An 18,585-nucleotide genomic window follows, 5' to 3' on the forward strand; every position below is an offset into this window, starting at 1 on the left:
GAGTAGATAGATCGGCAAGTACTAGGACAGCCTGAGAAGGAGGCAGGGACTACCTTGCAGTCCCATCTGACAGCCCAGGAAGGGTCGAATGCAGAAGACTTGTGATCTGCCATCTTGACTTCACAGACACCCCCCACCCCCCCACATACACAGTGTCTCCCAGCAACCTCAGTCTTGAGTGAAATGAATGACATCACTAAAGCCTGGCCCTGGTTCAGAGCTGATATGGGATCAAGGCTAAGCAGAGCCTGCATGCAGAGCCCAGGAAGTGGGGTGAAGGCATGGAGGGAAAGCCTCATCAAACCAGCTACTCAGTTCCAGCACTATGTACAGGCACAATGGTCAGGTGTCGCTCCCAACCCTGGCAGCTAAGATGACACAGCAGGTACCTGCCTTCCATCCCTCAGCCTTGGACTTCTGTGGGTCAAAGTACAACTGTTTGGGGTCCCTCACATCCCTCACCCCACTTCAGGAAGCAGGATGGGCACTGACCACCTCAGACCAGGGCCTTGCTGTTTTCCGATGACCCCATTTTCCAGAGCCTGGACCTGGCTGGGGGAGGGGAAGGCTCATTTCTCAGGGCACCCCCAGCTCTCTAAAAGCTCTATGGGCATAGAAGCCCATGAGGAGCATTTGTGGCGCATTCAAGACCCTTTTCTTGACTTCAGTGGCTCCCCCCTCCACAGGACTGGGAAAGGGGATCAGGAGCCCCAACCACCCCAGCAGCCGCTGCCTCCACGGCTCAACTGCAGCACTGGCTCACGACACAGCCATCCCTCCCCAAGAGCTGCAGAGCGGACAGGGACCTCAGAGCCTGCATAGCATGTGCTGAAGAGGCCCTGACTCTAGGATGGCCATGGAAGCACAGGGTCTCATCTACTGCACCAATGGAGGAGAAGGCATGGGGCTGGGACTCAGGGAAGAGCAGGGCTTATCCACCGCTTGCCCGTGTGTTAAGGGGACAGAACAGGGCCCACCCACTGCTTGCACAACACATGGAGGGGACAGGAGAGGGATAAGACTCACCCACAGCTTGCACACAGTATGGAGAGGATGGGACAGGACTCACCCACTGCTTGCACATCATATGGAGGAGACGGGACTAGACTCACATACTGCTTGTATATGTCACGCAAAGGATGGGACAGGACTCACCCACTGCTTGCGCGCGTGGTTCCTCCGCTTGAAGTACAAGATCAGCTTCTTCCGCATCGCCTGGTTTCTGAGGAACACAGACAGGGACGTTGGAGATGCCAGCTCTCAGCAGGAGCTCGGGTTGATTAGCACTGACCCTCAGTCAGTAGGGAGACCACCACCCCACTTTCCCCAGAGCCTACCCTGCCCCACAGAGCTGCCAGTTCTATCTGCCATCCCTAGAACTCCTACACCTGCATCATCTGCATCCCCCTGAGTCAGTCTTGGGTACCATCCAACAAAGTTCAACCCCGGAGGCAAATGAGTCACGTGTCAAGGGCATCCCAACAGCTATGGCCTGGGGACCCTGTCCTATGAGTTGCTAAAGGCACCAAGGGGTCTCCAGCTTGGATGGACTACCAAGTTTCACTGCACCAACTTGACCACACAGCCCCCACAAGGCCCTGCAAGTACTACTGAGGAAAAGAGATAAAGAAGGGTGGAGACATGGGGAGAGGAGCAGGGTCAGAGAGGGGCAAGAGGGAGAAACTGGGAGAAGGAAAATGGAGGGAGAGAGAACAGAGATTTACCTCAGAATGGACAAAGATTTGGAAAATGGAGGTGGAGGGTAGAAAAAAGACACAGGCAGGCAGGATAAAGTTCAGACTGTAAAGAGGGAACAGAAATCCTGAGGCAAGGCACAGCAGAGCCAGGATACAGGGCTCCATCCACCCCACCCCCCAAGCAACAGAGACCCAACACATGCCTACTCCCCACTGCCCTAATACACTCAACCAGGCGCTGCAAGTGACCTCTGGGTCTTGTGGGAGACACAGAGAGACATCCCTGAACTTGTTCTCTCCAACCTGGGCTCATAGCTACATCACTTTTTGGGTGAGGGGACCCCAACTTCCCCACAGGTCCCTAATCCACCAAGAGTGCCCACTGTGAGGAGTCCCCTTGGAGTGAGAGCCCAGAGGTCCCATGCCTGTGACCTCAGATGTGGCTTGGTGGGTAGAGTTGCCAGCCTATCAAGCACAAAGCCCTAGGCTCGGTCCTCAGCACCGCATGAAAATGCGGTCCGTACCTGTAATCTCAGCATTCGGGAAGCAGAGGCGGAAGGATCAGAAGTTTAGTTATTCTGCACTAAACGGGGAGCCTGAGGAGATTCTGGGCAGAGGGAGAGCAAGAGGAGAGAGAGAGAAACGAGGCGGGGAAGGGGGGAAGAGAGAGGAAATTCTTCCACTGGAAGAATGGGGAGTTACTACCTATCCTGGTGAGGACAGCCATACAAAATACAGGAACTTGAGTGGAGCGACAAAGGGAGGCCTTCCATGAACAGCCCATGAAATTGGCTGGCCTGTTGGCAATTACAAACATGAAATTGAACAAAGGCAGTTGAGGGAAGGGCTTGGCAGGATGAGATGAGGGTCAGGAAGGGTCTGACCCCAAGTATACCAGGGCGCAATTAGATAAAACCCCACCCATGTCTGCTCAAGCTGGCAACGGTGTTAGAAAGCCCAGGCCTACTATGACAAAGGAAACCAAAGCAACATGACTGTCTGAGGTTGCCAGGCCAGGGAAGCAGAGATGTGTGGACTGGATCTCTCACGGGTTTGGCTGTGTGACCCTAGAGAAATTATTTGGCACCTCTGAACCTCCAGAACAAGACCAGAGACATGTTCTCAGTAACCTGCTTCCTGCCCATCCTGAAAATGAGACAGTGAGCCTAGGACCCTAGGAAAAGAGGTGCCTCCTCCTGAGCCTGAGACACTCGAGGACCAAGGCTATGTGTGCTGGCAGAGACCAAGCAGGATGGCAAATCCCAGGCGGGGTGGTAGCTGTCCAGTCCTGTTTCACTAAGCTCTGAGACTTATCTGTCATCCGGGCACGGATGGCCCTCCTGGGAGCTGTCACACCGTTCTCCTCCAGCATGCCCTTGGGGCTGCCTTCCCTGTGTGAGGAGTTTAAGAGGTCTAAGCCTCTAAGGGCAGGCTCCCAGTCGAGGTGGCAGGTGCCCTGGCAGAACCTCAGCTGCTACTGACACTTTCCAGGGCGGGGGGGGGGGGGGGGGGGGGGGGGACAGGCACCAGCGGTGCACAGGTGACCTCCACAGGTCTGAAATCACCCACACCAGGAAGCCAAGCATGAAATTAACTTGAAAGTCATGGCCAGGCACGCAGGCAGTGAAATTAAAATGACAGGGGCCAGGTCCCCAGGGAAGGGACACTTCCCACCTCTCAGCAATTACAGCAGACAGCCAAGGAGCCATGCCGGCTCTGCTTCCTGGGTGGTGGAGCTCCCCACCAACCCCAGATCAATCTCACTGTCCTTGTCACAGCTGTCACACTCCACATGAGTACTGAGCTTGCCATCTCCCCACTGCAAGTGGGAACTCGTTCACTGCTATCTCCCAGGGACAGACAGTGCCTGGTGCAGACCAGACACACAGAGACGAGTTTGGTGAACAAAGGAATGAGGAATAGCTGTCTCTATGCTTAGGGACAAGAACAACAAAATCCCCCAGCACCACTCCCACACATAAAGTACAGATGTCAGCTTAAGGGGGTGTTAACACAGTGGGCCCTTGGTGGCCCCAGGGCTAGTCCATGGTGAAGAGACCCTGCTTTGCAGCATGTACACTGTGCAGATCTTGGGGTTCCGAGTGGCAACTGACGGTCCAAAGTTTCTCCTACCTGCCACATGTCAAACCAAAGACAGCACCCTATAGTACTCTTGGCTTGCACGCTTCCCAGTGATGGGCTGCTCACTACCCACACACCAGCAGCTCTGACGACACTGTCTGTTTTATACAGGGTTTGTTTGTTTGTCTGGCTCTTGCTAGAGCGCCCAGGCTAGACTCAAAACTCACTCCGACAGTCTCAGACCCCTGAGTGCTGGGATTACAGACACACCCCCAGCCCAACACCACTCAGTCCATTTTATCAGAGCTGAGTCTCTGCAACCACGTGACTCCAGAGGGCCTGGCTCCACCTTTAGGGAATTCTCCTGTTTTCCCTGGTGACCCACAATCCCTAGGAGGCTGACCGTTCTGAATCTTTCTCACCCAATTAGGCAGTAACCCCAAAGGCCCCCAGGCCTCTGCAAAGACTTCATCCACCCTGGAGGCCTGGGAGCTCCTGACCCTTCACCTAGGTCACACAGACACTGCCTTGCAAGCAGCTTCCGGGGCCTGAGCGTCATTGTGTCATGGAGCATGCCACCCAGCATAGTCTCAGACCAGAGGAAGCTATCCACACTCTCAAAGCCTGGTCTCTGCACCCCACCCTGCCCACTGTACCTACTCCAGGACTATGAGCCAATGAACAGCCCAGCCCCCATCCATGAGAAATATCCAGAACATGGAAGGCCACAGGAGCCCTTGACCAGAAGCGAAAAGACACAGAATTCCCTGACATCGTGCTGTAGGAGCCCATGCTGACAGGATCACACCTAATTGACCAAGGAAAAGCTGCTGTGCAGACTTTAAAAGGGTAAACTGTACACAAACTATGTCCAAAAGCTGCTTTTAAAAAATAAAAAAAAGCTAAATAGTTGTCAGGGCCTCTGTATCCCAGCCCTGGGCTTCTTGTCCCTCAGTCTCATCCTTGGGCCACACCTGCACAGCAGGAATGGGGACAGGAGCTGCTGACGTAGCCAATGGCTACAGCTGAAGTCTTGGTCCCCAGTGAGTAGTCAAGAGGCAGCTTTGAATCACCACATACTACCAGCGCTGGGCTGGGAACCCTAGACCCTATGCCCTGACCTTGCATACCTCACCGCCCATAGCTCTTCGGGGCTTTCCCATGGTGTCCCAGGCCCTTTCTCCCAGTGGCCATCAGAATGAACCTGAAGATAAACTCGCAGGAGAGCACGCCCCACAGTAAAGGCCGCATCTTTGCAGACGGTGACCAAGCCGGAAGGACAAACAGCATCCTCCTGGGCCTGACTGATCCTGCCTGTGGCTACGGCAGTCTGCAATCTCAAGCAGCTCGGCATGGCCCCAGGGCCTTTGCACTGCTGGTCCCATCTGCCTGGGATGCTCCACACTGCCCAGCAGCTGCTCATGCTTCAGCAAGCACATCCTGGCCCGGTCTCTAGGCAGACTCCGTTTCCCCATCTCTCCTATGACTCCGTTTACTCTCGTCCCAGGATGCATTCACAGTGAAAGATTTAACAGTGTAACACTGAAATGGGCAACAGTGGCCATGATGTTAATGGTGCCTATGGCAAGCCCCAGCACTCGCTAAGCATGACGTAGCCCACAATGCACTCACAGACGGACCTACTAAACAGAAAACTAGCTGTTGACGTAAGAAAGGTCACTCCCTCAGAGCCATATTTATGATTTAATAGCTAGAATCCTGCAGCTGGATGGTCACCACAACTGGCACCGGCCCCAGACTGGATCTCCCCCCTCCCCCCATTTTTCCTTTCTTCTGTCTTTACTTGCTTATTTTTAAAGCAACTGGTGTCCTGGTATTTACTTGTTTAGTTAGTTTTAAGGCTATTGTGGTCTTATCACATTTGTAGCCCTGCCTGCATCTTTTACTCTCTAGGCCTCTAGAGCACTGGGCCCACAGGCCTACGCCACCCTGCCCAGACAGATTCGGCATCTACTAGAGGCAAAGGGTATCAAGGAAATCCATTCCAAATCCATCCTTGGTCAGCATAGGTGACACTGGTCACAGCTTAGCTACAGCTCATGTCACCTACATTGTCTGAGGCATACACCTCTTTGGCTTGGATCCGTGGCTGTTTCTGTAAGCTGAAAACACCATGCCTCTCCCTAAGAACATCACTTACTTTAAGCAGTAAACACTACACAAAATCAACAGCCTGTTGTACGGTCATTGGCTACGTCAGACTGGATATGACAGCACATCCTGGAATCCCAGCACTCAGACAGCTCCAGGCTAGCCAGGGCCATCCCATGAGACCTTGTTCCAACACTTAACAAACCCACCCGAGGAGTGTCAGGACATGAAGGCCAGAGCTGAGCAAGCCTCGGGCGAGTGGAGATTTTCTTTGTTACTGAACCCTTTACTTTTCTCTGCTGCTTGTCAAAACCCAAACAGGAAGTAAGGCTTTGTCCTGTCCTGACTCTACAGGGTGAGAATAGTACCTGGCAACAGCAGCAAGTGAATGAATGAATGAATGAATGAATGAATCAATCAATCAATCAATCAATCAATCATCAAGTGAATGAGCAAATGAATAAGTCAATGAATGTCCTAGTAGCCTGGCTTGGTGGCACATGCCCCACCCCTCAGCCCCCAATCAACTGTGACAAGCCCCTATAATGAACTGTCATCATCCCTCTCCATCAACCATCTCCCCATGGGGATCAGAGCCAGCCAGGCAGGCCCCACACAGAGAAGCAGAAGAACTCAGGCCCGAGGCAGTGATAGGACCACAGCCAACACAGACAGACAGCCATGGCAGCAGCTGGACCCAATAATGACTGCCAGTACAGGGCCCTCAAGGTTAGCTAGGAAAGATATTCCAGGAGACACAGGAGGTGGCCAGGGTGTGACACCACCCAACTCCAAAAGCCATACAGAGGCCTCCTGTGTATCTGTGACACTTGAGACCCAAGAGGGACACTAGCTTCCAGGACATTGCCCAGATCGCTGTATCACCACTGAGCTACCCCAAGCCATGTTCCAATGCCACCAGGCAGTGTCCCTGCACTCCCATGGTGACAAACCTGACCACTCAGAGCTGGGCCTCTGCCTCCAGCCTTCCCCACACCTGATACACCACCACATGCTCCAGGCCCCTCCCACCTTGTGGTTACTGGCTGCTGAGTGCTGCCTCCTCCACAGCCCATGGCCGGGAGCTACTGCCCTTCAAATATGCCAGGAAGCTAGTAGCTACCTTACAGCCATTCCACACACCCTCTCCAGCTTAAGGACACCAGCACAGCCTGGCATCTCTGCTGAACCCCACTGTATGGAACCAAAGGGACGTTATCTCCTCCCAACCTCCTTCTGGGAAACTACCCATCATGGGGACACAGCTTATGAAGCCTCTGGATTACCGCTTCGAGCTGTCTCAGACACCAAGTGTGCTCCACAGCAGCCCACAGCAAAGAGTACTGGAGCTGGCTGTCCCCCTGCACAGCTTGTCTCTTGACACCATGGCCTCCTGCCTCCAGTCTCTGTACCCCAGCTACAGGGTGCCACTCCCTCTGCTCCAGGCCTGCTTTGAGACCAGTGTGCCGGCTTGATTCAGCCGGGGACTTTCACCCGGACTTCCCACTGGTCTCCTGATCCCCAGGACTGGGCTGGTTACCCTATAGCAGCGACTCACATTTTGATGTTTTCATGGTACTGGCGTGTGTCAGACGGCTGGTTATACAGAGGCTGCAGAGGAAGAAGAAACATGTCAGAGATGGATGGGATGGTTGACAGGGAGTGGTGGGCTAGTGTCACCAGCTAGAACCGAGACTCCAGGCCCAGACTCTGCAGCCCTGGCACTGGTAGATGTCCACTGGCTGAATAATCAGATATATGGCTGGGAGTGCAACCAAGAACACAAGGAGAAGCAGGACCTGACCAGGAAAAGGCTATGGCTGGCTCTAGGGTCCATCTGCAGCGACCACACCTGGCCTCCACCTGGCCTCAACCCTAAGCAAAGTAGTTTATCTACAAAATGCTTAGGGTTTACTTGACATCTAAATCACCATGGAAACCTACAGCCCTAGTGCTAGCAAGGCATCTTTCCCTGGACCACAGAGACCAAAACAAATCAAGACTAAGAAGCTGAGGGCAGCAGGTGGCAGGCACAGACGCACAGCTTCTGAAGAGCCCAGCTACAAGTGCCAAGAAGTGACCCCTCCCTCCACGATCCTACAAGAGACCACCAAGGCGTCTGCTCTGGGTAGAGGAAGCTGGCCTGAGATGCAGATGCACACGGGTCTTGGTCATATACACAAATATGCACACAGTGTCCATAGTGGCAGCAGATATAAATTAGAGAAATGTCTGTCTTACAATAACAAGGGCAGGCCTAAGGCTGAAGACACCACAGGCTTCCTCAGCAGGGAACCCATGAGCCAAGTCCACATACATACATGGGAAACGGAGCAAGGGCAGTGGGCAGTCATGTGACCCGCCATGAGTCAGAGGCTAGGCAGTGGTCTGTATCCTCCGTGCAATGGCATCCTCTGCCCAAGATACAGACCCTATACAGCCTACCAGAAGGACATGAAGAGGCCACAGGTGGAACAGAAACCTACTCACTACCTCCCAGAGTCTCTGCTGCCTTCCAGAGACAAGGGTGCAGGTGTCAGTCCGCTCTGAGCCTGCTGCTTTGTTAGACTCATGTGGCAATCGTTACCACTGCACAGATGGGAAGCTTGAGGCCGATTGCCAAGCATGCCCATGGCCTGAACTCCACCCCATGAGAACTCTGTATCCCCCAGCTGCGTCCCATGCCGCCTCCTTCTGTACCCTTTCCTTCCTGTGCAGTCACACCTTCAAAAACCTTGTGACGTCCTTGGTCTCTGGGTAGGGTAGAGACACACAAGGATCCAAGGGGAAAACTTCCGTAGGTGGCAGACACAACTCTGGACCAGTGTGGGAACTGTGCCAGCATCCTTTCCCCAATAGGTCCCCTACTGCTCAGAGACAAGGCAGGTCACCTGCAGCCAAAACCAGCATCGCAGACACCAGTTTTTGCCTCTTATGGCTCAGCCAGGCTCAACTGCTCTCCTGGTGATGAAAGACCATGGCCAGGGCCTCCTATGGGCTCAGAGCCTGAAAAGGGGCAGCATCCCTAGTGGAAAGGAGGAAGAATGCATAGAGAACAAGGGAAGGGGCAGCCAGACTCACTGCACAGCTAGCTAGCGGGAAGGAGGGGTCTGACACTGCAGAAGAATGTTGTAAGGCCACATCTTGGGAGTGCAGGGCCTTATGAAGATGCCGCTTCCTGGTACCCAGGGCAACGATACTCAATCCTTTGTGTTTCCCCAGATGCCAATAAAACAAATGCCAATGTGAATGGGCATTGCTCAAGGACTCGGGCTCCAGTGACACTTAACTCTGCATTTCCTCATCTAGAAAATGGGTGCAGGATGTCTCACAGGATGCGCAAATAGCCCAGAACATTCCAGATGTACTGGCAGTTTGCCCTTGTTTGGTTTCAAAGATGGCGAATAGCCCTACTGGGGCAGGAAGGGGTGGAGGCTCACTCGGATCCCCTGACCCCAGCATGGGGCAGTGGGCAAAATGTGCTTCCAGCATGGGAGGGCAAAGGGAACACCCACACCCAAGGGGGCAGCAGGGGACAGACTCTAACCTGTCTCCTGGGAATAAGGAGGAAGCTCTGGCCCTTGGCACTGAGGGACACTGCTGTACCTGACAGGAAAGCCACCCAGGCAAGACCCCTAGGCTCAGCACCCGGTAACACCCTGAAGCCATCTGACAGGGGCAGAAGGCTGATCCTGGGGAGGGACAAGGACATCTGGTGGCTTGCATCTGCTGCAAGGGGGGCATGGCTGCCCTCTCTATAAGACAAATGGCCGCAAACTAGAGCACTCGATAGCGTGGGTGCCCTTCAGATGGGCGGCAAGCCAGCTTTTGGAGTGACCAAACCCAGCCCATGGGGACACAGAGGACACCTCAGAGCAGGAAGAAACAAGTGACTCAGAGCTGTGCAGCCTCCCACCTGGCCAGCCTGGTCCCTGCCCAGCACAGGGCCCTCCTGGGACACTCTGGGCCATGGGAGGCTCCCAAGGCAGAATTCCTGAAGCCCCCTCCTCCCTCTGGGGTACACAGGGCAAGATGGTCACTACTTTGTCGCTGCTATGCCAAGGCTCCCGTTGTACTCAGTAACTGTGGAAGGGAGACCCCTGACTTTCCTAGTTCACTTTCACTGTCAACCTGACACCACCTAGGGTCATCTGAGAGAAAGGGCTAAATTGAGAAATTACCTAGATAAAACTGGCCTAAGGGTGGGTGTGTGTGTGTGTGTGTGTGTGTGTGTGTGTGTGTGTGTTTCCCGTTTTTGGGGGGGTGAGGGTAGGGGTGGGGCTTAACTGTGAATTGACATAGAAGGGCCCAAGCCACTGTGGGCAGCACCATTCCCTGGGATTCCCTGGGCAGGTGATCCTGGTTATATGATGAAGCTAAGAACAAACTTGTGAGAAAGCAGAAAAAGGAGTGTTCCCCCATGGTGTCTGTTTTAAGTTTCTGCCTGAGTCCCCACCCTGACTTCCCTCAATGATAAACTGTAACTTGGAAACTAAAATAAACCCACTCCTTCCCTAAGTCACTTTTGGTCCAAGTGTCGTATCACAGCACCAGAATTCCTGGTGTCTCAATGACCAAAGCCCAAATCAGCAGTGCCCAGGAAGGTGCAGTACACTGTTGGCCCTACATACATGCAGAAGCCCTGCAAAGACCGGGCCACAGGCACAGGCCGGTGCACTTCTTCCTTCATCTCTCTCTGTGTGGTGCTGGGCAGAGCACCACCCTTTGGAGCCTCTTCCAGGAAGTGAGGAAGGTGGGGAATACCCAAAGACCTAGCTCAGCAAGTGCCATTAATGCCTCCAATGCTCAGGTCAGACAAAATCTCCAGGTACCAGCTACTATGAGCTCAAGCAAAAGACATTACCTTCTCCCCAATGGCAAAAAGGTCACAGGCCCTACACACACACACACACACACACACACACACACACACACACACCTTGAATCTGGATAGGATGGCAGAAGGGGAAACAGAGGCAAGACACTCATTAATGAAACTATACAATGGTACAGGGACCTTAGAAACCAGCTAGGGACTGCCAGAGAAGAAGAGGGGGGGAAAAAAAAAAAAAAAAAAAAAAAAAAAAAAAAAAAGCCAACATAGGAGACAGCAATTCTACTCCAAAGCACAGACTCAAGAGACACAAACACTGCTTGTTCCTACTCTTGTGGTGTGGTTTTATTCCCAGCTGACAAAAGCAAAAAGCCACCCAATGTCATCAACTGAAAATGGAAAGATAAAATACAGTCCAGAAACAATAGAGTATGATGCAGCCCTGAAAAGGGATAAAGCACGCCTCGGTGTAGGAGAACCTAAAGCACCAATGCTGGGGGCGGGGTGAGGCAAAAAGAGCCAGAGAGAACAAAAGGTCATAGACTGCCTGGCTCCATTCAGAGAAAACGTCCAGAAGGACCAAGAACAGTGACACAGGACCCCTTTGGACCTTGGTACCATACACATCTGGAAGGACAAACTATGCAGTGAATGGTACAGCTCAGTGACTAGTGTATGAAGGAAGGAAGGGAGACCCAGTGGCGGCACAGCAGCCCTGCCCGGGGAGCAGGTGCAGGAAGGGGTCGTAGAGCCCGCCACAGGCAGCACAGGAGCTTAGCACCCATCTATGCACCCTAGGTACTCTACGGACAAGATCTGGCCAGGAGGCACCCTCCCTACAATCTTCAGCAAGCACACAGTGCCCAGGACTCATCTACACCCCAAGGGTGCTTACACGCACCTCACACCCTGTGCACTGATGGCCAGCAACACCTGTGCCACCTGTGGCTGATATAAGTCAACGCTACACCATCAAGTGCAGGTTTGGGGGTAGGGCACTTCTGCCCCATCAACTCCAGATGACCCCCCCACCCCGTGAGGCCGGGGCTGCTTTCCCACCCTACTGTGACACACTTGAGACCAGCACGGCAATGATAATAACGATTACAGTCATGGCCACCCTTCCCACCACGGGCAGCAGCACTGAGAAGTCAGAGAGTTTCATAGGCATCAGGCTCAGAGAAGGGAGTCCAGACAAGCCAACCGTGGGATGGACTCTTGTGCAGAGCTAATGTGGTGGGCGGGCTCCAGGCTTCAGAGGCAGGGACAGGCTCACTGCCCAACAACCGCTCAAGAGTTATCTGGCAGTGCCCTTATCAGGAGGTGTTGCTTCCTGCCTCCCTTTGGGGACAGTGCTGGCCAGTAGATGACTTCCTCCTCGTCCCCTCCCACTCCTCCAACACCTGCTGCCCAGCCCGTTCCTCTACCCCGCTCCCCCCACCCCCACCCACCCAAGCCTGGCTCACCAGCTCCACCTGGGGCCCCAGACCTTCCAGGATCCGATGTGCAGCTTCGGCTTTCTTCTGTGGGACAAAGAGAAGAACAGAATTAAACAAGGACTCTGAATACACTGGAACCAGCACCTCCGGAATGAGGGTAAAGCCCAATCTGCAGGCTGGACCCAGTCAACCCTGCAGGAGCCCCCAGTCCCTCTCCGGTTGGCACTAGCTAGGGATCTGACCATGGCTAACCAGGCTATCTTCTGCCAGGCTTGGATGCCTCTGGTGTCTGCTGACCTCAGAGCCAGAGCAGCGGGAGGGGACACCCAGGCCTTCTAGGATCTCGTCTCACAAGAGAGTGACTATTTCTGGCCTCTATCCCCTCCCTTCACAAACCAGGCCTCATTAGGAAAACAGAAGCGTGCTGCAGAGGGCCCCATGGCTGTGGGGGGCACCCCTCAATAAGCTGGATCTCTCTTCGCAGACCAACACATGAAGACAACATTGTGCCTCCGCTGGCTGGCTGCCCAGACTGGGACCACCAGGGCCGACTCACAGGAAGCAGGGAGTGAAGAGGATTGACAAGGACTAGGATGGGGGGGCAGGGCACAGAGGTGGAACCCTTATAGCAGAAAGCAGAGTGACTAGGCAGGTGCTGAAGAAAATTCAGGGGTCCATTGAAGTCAGCACCATCACCTGAGAGCTGCATCCCTCACTGTAGAACCGCCCCAGGGCAGACATCGAAACCCACTGGCACCAGGCAGGGGAAGTGGGTTGTGGGGGTGGGGTGGGCTCAAGCTAGCAAGTAGACCAACGTCTGCTGAGTGCTAAGGTCCACTCTTGGCTCTTCTGTGCAGAGCTGAGACCCCGAGACCAGCAGCCTCAGGGTGTGGTCAGGGCACAAGCTCAGGACCGCTGAGCCAGTAATATCGACTCAGCCACGGGATCGTGTGTGTGTGTGTGTGTGTGTGTGTGTGTGTGTGTGTGTGAGTGTGTGTGTGAGAGAGAGAGAGACAGCGCTGTGGGAATCAGCAACAGCTTTGTGCTTAGGCAAAAGGGGTGGCACTTAACACAGCGGGGCCACCAGGAACTGTGCTTACACAGCTGGAGCAGAGTCTTGGATGGGGGAGGGGGTGTTCCTAGGACCTTGTGCCCTGTAAACCATACCCACTAGTGGCTAGACCTACAGCTTGTATAAGGATGTGGGGAAGGGACTGAGTGGCAAGTCTGCTGTCTCTCCTTGGGGACTGGGGACACATAAAGAAGGTTGGCTTCCTTGGTGACTGCCTCAGGCCCACTCTCTCTCATACCACTCCCCACCCCAACTCCCCCATAACTCCTCCCTCACCATCTTCTGCCACCCGGGAAGCTGAAGCTGCCCATCCCCCGGCTAACATGGCTGGGGCCTTGCTGCTCCCAGACACCACAGGTCCAGACACTTCTTCCCTGCCATGATGTCCCAACTACCTGCCAGGCTTCATTCTACCTTCTTCTCCAGAGAGGGCTCAATTTTCCCAAATCCCTGAGACCACGGCACCTGACCAGTGTGCTTGCCTGCCACAGGAAGGCGACCCCAGGGAGGCAGCTGCCCTGCCAGGGGACAAGACAGCATCACCATCACCCAAGCTTAACTGAGTCCCTCACAGCTGCTCCAGGACAGGACCACAGGGCTCTTAGTGGACCTACAGCCTGACCTCAAGTCACCTCTCAGGCTGGCTCCCTGGCTTCCCCAACACACTGGCAGACAGCAGACTGGCTGCCACACCAATGCCAGCCCTGGTATACAACAGGTCCCTAAACACTATTACCTGTCATCCTTATGTGGAGACAAGGCCAGCTCACTGTAAATGTTGGTACGTACTCATTAGCGCTAAGCCAGCCTTGCCCAAGGGTGAGCAGGGCAGTTTGGAGGTCTAGTAGGGCAGTTTCAATCTGTAGACAAAGGTCAGAGGTCACAGGAACACAGAATCCAGGAGAGCAGACCAGCTCTGACCATAAGCACACAGGTATCTGAAGGTCTGGCCTAGTAGATAAGGTAACTAGAACAAGAGGGACACCACTGTCTGAGGCCACCAGGTACCGTGCCCAGAGAACAAGGGAAGTCAGGGGTTCCCTGGCATTTTGCAGATCCAGAGCCACTCAGCCAGAGACCCTGGGGCCAGGTGGTGCCAGCAAGTCCTCAGCCACCATCACATCCTGCACAATGCCCCAATGTCAACAGGCAAGCCCCAGCATCTAGATCAACACTCTGAGTGAACATATGTGTCCACCTGAGCCCAGACTGTGCACACGTAGCTACACGTGCTAAGTAAGCAGACATAAGCGTATGGCATGTATGCACGGCGACCCCATGGGCCCACTCTAACCCCTTTGCCTGTCACACATGCACACACAGCCATGTATGTGACAAGGTGTGATAGGCAGAGCATGCTCTGAAGATCAAAGCTGTGGTCCCTCCCATCCAGTGCCCCTCTCACCCATTCTAGTCCCCTTTCCGCCCTGACTGTGACACGCCCCTCCTCCAGCTGCAGCACCACGCATCTGTGATGTCCACAGACTCCCCGGGAGGTGGAAAAGCCATTGGCTGGCCTTGAGGACAGATGTGTTCCAGATGCACAAGACCTTGGGCTGCCTGACCACAGGAACATTGGAGGCAAGCCCCTGTCCTGCCTCTTTTCGGAAAGGAAGGGGGGTTAAAATGTAATCCTATTGATCGCAGGGTATGCTAGGCCCTGCCATTCCTCAGGGAACACTGGAGAGCCAGCTCCAGGCTCAGTGCAGGCAGAGGGACAAACATGGAGTGTTACACATCTCCAGGGCCCCCTGCCAACTCCAAGCACCTACTATAACTGGCTGTGATACAGGCCTTAGCTAGCACGAGGACAGGGGTGGGGGCAGGGATGGGGTTCAGGACTAGAGGGAAAGAGCAGAGGGACCTCTCTTAAGAGAGAGAGCGGGAACATGTGTCCACCACAGCTGGAGAGAACCACACTTCTCTGACTACCTCCACCGCAGTCAAGCAAGTTCAACCTTGCTTCTGAGTCCCAGCCCCAAATCTAACCTGCTGTGCAATCTCAGGCAGGTCCCCTACCCTCTCTAATCACCAGGATCTTCCTTAAAAAATAAAGAACACCTACCTATGTCCTATGTTATGGAGCCTGAGGTACAAGCCTTGGCTCTCCCAGGTTCCCTCTCTGGACTCTGGTTTCTCACTCTCAGATACAGAGACTCCAGGTAATCAATACTCAAAAGCTCCTCATGGAGCCGGGCAGTGGTGGCACACGCCTTTAATCCCAGCACTTGGGAAGCAGAGGCAGGCGGATTTCTGAGTTCGAGGCCAGCCTGGTCTACAGAGTGAGTTGCAGGACAGCCAGGGCTACACAGAGAAACCCTGTCTCGAAAAACCAAAAAAACCAAAAAAAAAAAAAAAAAAAAAAAAAAAAAAAAAAAAAAAAAACTCCTCATGGAATCAGCTAATGAGAGGGGGAGAGCTGGGGAACTTCCCTCCCGCCCACCAGGTACCAGGCTGTCACAGCTCACAAGCTTGAGGAGACTGTGGAAGCAGAGGCCGAGGCTGAGAATCAGCTTCTGCAGCTCACGAGCCAAGTTCAAATCCTGCAGCTACCACATCCTGGCTGTGTAACTCTGAACACGCCATGCCCCATCTCTGGGTCTGCTTCTCCTTGTGTTAAGATGGAACCACCTATACCTACGATGTGCACCTTCCTAGGACCAGGCAGGCAGCCAACTACCAGTATTAATATTACCAAGTGTGCCACTGGATCTGCTCTGCAGATGTGAGGTTCATCTCAGTGACCAGCAGGCCCCCTCGCTCTCCTCCAGCCTGCCGCTTATGCTATGCGTGGCCCATGGGCCACCCCTCCCTACCCGCTCGCCAACCTCCATTGCGGTGGGGACCCATGGTTCAAGGTGACTTGTTCCTGCAGGCCGTACCCGGTTCTCGTCGTAGATGATCTGGACCAGGCTGCGATGCTTTGATTCGATGGGGGGTGGCGACACGGGCTTCTCGGGTTCGGGTGGCTTGGCGGCCTCCTCCTCCAACTGTTGCTGCAGGGAAGGGGACGGCATGAGCGGTGTAGGCCGGAAACTGAGGCGCTGTTCCCCCCCCCCCCACCTTGCCCATAGCCACACACAGGAAGTCAGGCTGATCACTGTTTCCTATGAGTCACCCAGAGACTCCGTGCCCTCCTTGGTACATCCCTGGTGGCTGTGCATCCAGCTTAGACCAGGCTTTCTTAGTTCAAACCCTGCCCCAGAGACAGAGCAGGAGGTGAGGAGGAGCTCTCCCTGCTAGGGCCTCAATTCTCATCTGTGTGAAGGAGCTGACTGGGCTAGAATGAGGACTAGTGAGGTCACACAGTGAGGGACTGCACTAGGTTTGCAAGGAACCGGCTATTCTCACCCACCACTATCGCCACAAGCTCATGGCTCCAAGAGAGGCCACCAGCACGGAGTGAAGGCCTCAACTTGGAGCGTTACACTCCTGTCCCATGCACCGACGCAGCCTGTTGAGAAGTTACTCAGTGTCTCTGAACTTCCTACTCCTCCCCTGGAAACAAAGAGTTCCTAATCTGAAGACTAAACCAGGAGAGGGCTGGGAGAGGCAGAAAGGGAAGATCAGCATCACACTCTTCGTCACCTTCACCATCACCATCATCGCCACCATTATCACAGCTATAGCCACCACCACCATCATCACCAGCACCTCATCATCACCATCAGGATCATCACCACCATCGACACCGTCACCACCACCCATCACCATCACGATCACCTTCGTGAACACCACCCTGGCACACACCACCATTGCCACCATCACCATCCTACCACCATGACCCCTAGCCATCCATCAGCATTGTCACCATTACTATTAGCATCATCATACCCCATCCTCATCACCGATGACCACTACTACCACTACTAACCACCATCTCCATTACCATCACATCGATTACCATCCTAACGACCACCATCATCAGCATCACAGTCATCACCGCCATCACCATCCTCGCCACCTCCATCGACATCACATCCATTTGACCATCTCAACGATCACCAGCATCAGCATCATCACCAGCATCAGCAGCACATGCCTGTGTCTTCACACTGGACCCCTCGTCCATTTCCTCATATCCGGCATCCCTTCCTGCTGCTGCTGTCCACTTTATCCCAAAGTCAGAAGCCCCCAAAGTCAAAAGCCAAGACTCGGCGCTCCAGCTCCACGGGAAGGCAGTACCTCGTGTGACCTACAGAGGGCGCTGTAAGTGCGCTCAGATCACGCTCCACTCTGCTTACTAGGAACATACAGCAAGCATGTTCGGTCATGGGAGCAGAGCTTCATGGCCCCAGACAGGGAGATGAGATGAGGCAGGAGCAGTCAGCACTAAGGCCAGATGAGCCTTGGTCCTGCAGTGACCCCTGGTGGCAGTTCTCACAGATGAGCCAAAAAAAAAAAAAAAAAACCAAAAACAAAAAAACAACAGGAAACCTAAGGAGTAGAAGGGTGAAGACCCTCCCCGGGGGTCTTGGCTTCTGCCCTGACTAGACAGCACACCTCTCAGCCTCAAGTTAGACTTGTTCCATTGCTCAGGGTTCCAGAGTCACTGCCCCTCTCAGACCCTTGGCATCTTCCTCAGTGTGACCTGGCAGTGACATCGCCTACCCATAAGGCATTTGGAGGATCCAAAAACCACACTGCACAACAGTCCTGGTGTGTGCAGGGCTGTCGGGAGCCCAGCTTCACACAACCCTCAACCACACACTACACAGTCACAGTGATGAGCCCCACAACAGTGCATTCTGGAAACACCACTGGTGAGAACTGGGAAGAGCTGCATCCCTCATGAGCGGTGGGTGAGCGGCCGGACAACCAGAAGCAGTCACTCAAGCACACAACAAGGCATACAACAGCCACATGGTCAAATACCACTTTTCCATAACAAGGTTCAACTATGCCCTGTGATAAGGCAGAGACAGGAAAGGCAAATAAATGTGAGTCCCTGTATGTGCAGTGTCCAGAAAGTAGCTCCACAGACTGTGACAAGGGTGACTCTGGGCTGCGAGATGAGATACTGCTAAGTGGCTGTCTGTCTGTCGGGACAATGAAGGAAGTGAGAGACATACAATGAGGTCCATTGCCAGTGAACTGTAGACTTTTAAAAGGACTCATTTAAGCTAGCTTGGGAATTTTAGTTTGGGGGTGCGGCGTGTGGTTATGACTGGATACTGCTCTTGCAAAGGACCTGGATTCGGTTCTCAGCACCCAAAAGTTCACAACTACCCGGTAACTCCAGCTACACAGGATGTCTCAAGTCCTCATCCGGGCCTCTAGGTACCTGAACACCCACACACACAAGACACATACATCAAAATTTATAGATGTATTTAAAGGGGTGGGGCA

At 53.9% G+C, this 18,585-nt stretch overlaps 1 protein-coding gene across 15 annotated transcripts in view; it reads right to left on the minus strand.

Moving 5' to 3' along the window:
* Ncor2 (nuclear receptor corepressor 2) overlaps positions 1–18,585 on the minus strand; it is a 160,775-nt gene that overhangs the window by 73,079 nt on the left and 69,111 nt on the right. For all 15 annotated transcript variants that reach the window (XM_076922945.1, XM_076922947.1, XM_076922952.1 and 12 more), the window contains 4 exons: positions 16,119–16,232; positions 12,192–12,248; positions 7,450–7,502; positions 1,156–1,222 (listed from right to left, as the gene is read on the minus strand). In XM_076922945.1, coding sequence (XP_076779060.1) covers positions 1,156–1,222; positions 7,450–7,502; positions 12,192–12,248; positions 16,119–16,232 — 291 coding nt within the window. The remainder of the gene's footprint in view (positions 1–1,155; positions 1,223–7,449; positions 7,503–12,191; positions 12,249–16,118; positions 16,233–18,585) is intronic.

Source organism: Arvicanthis niloticus, chromosome 24 (assembly GCF_011762505.2).
Source record: "Arvicanthis niloticus isolate mArvNil1 chromosome 24, mArvNil1.pat.X, whole genome shotgun sequence".
NCBI lineage: Eukaryota > Metazoa > Chordata > Mammalia > Rodentia > Muridae > Arvicanthis > Arvicanthis niloticus.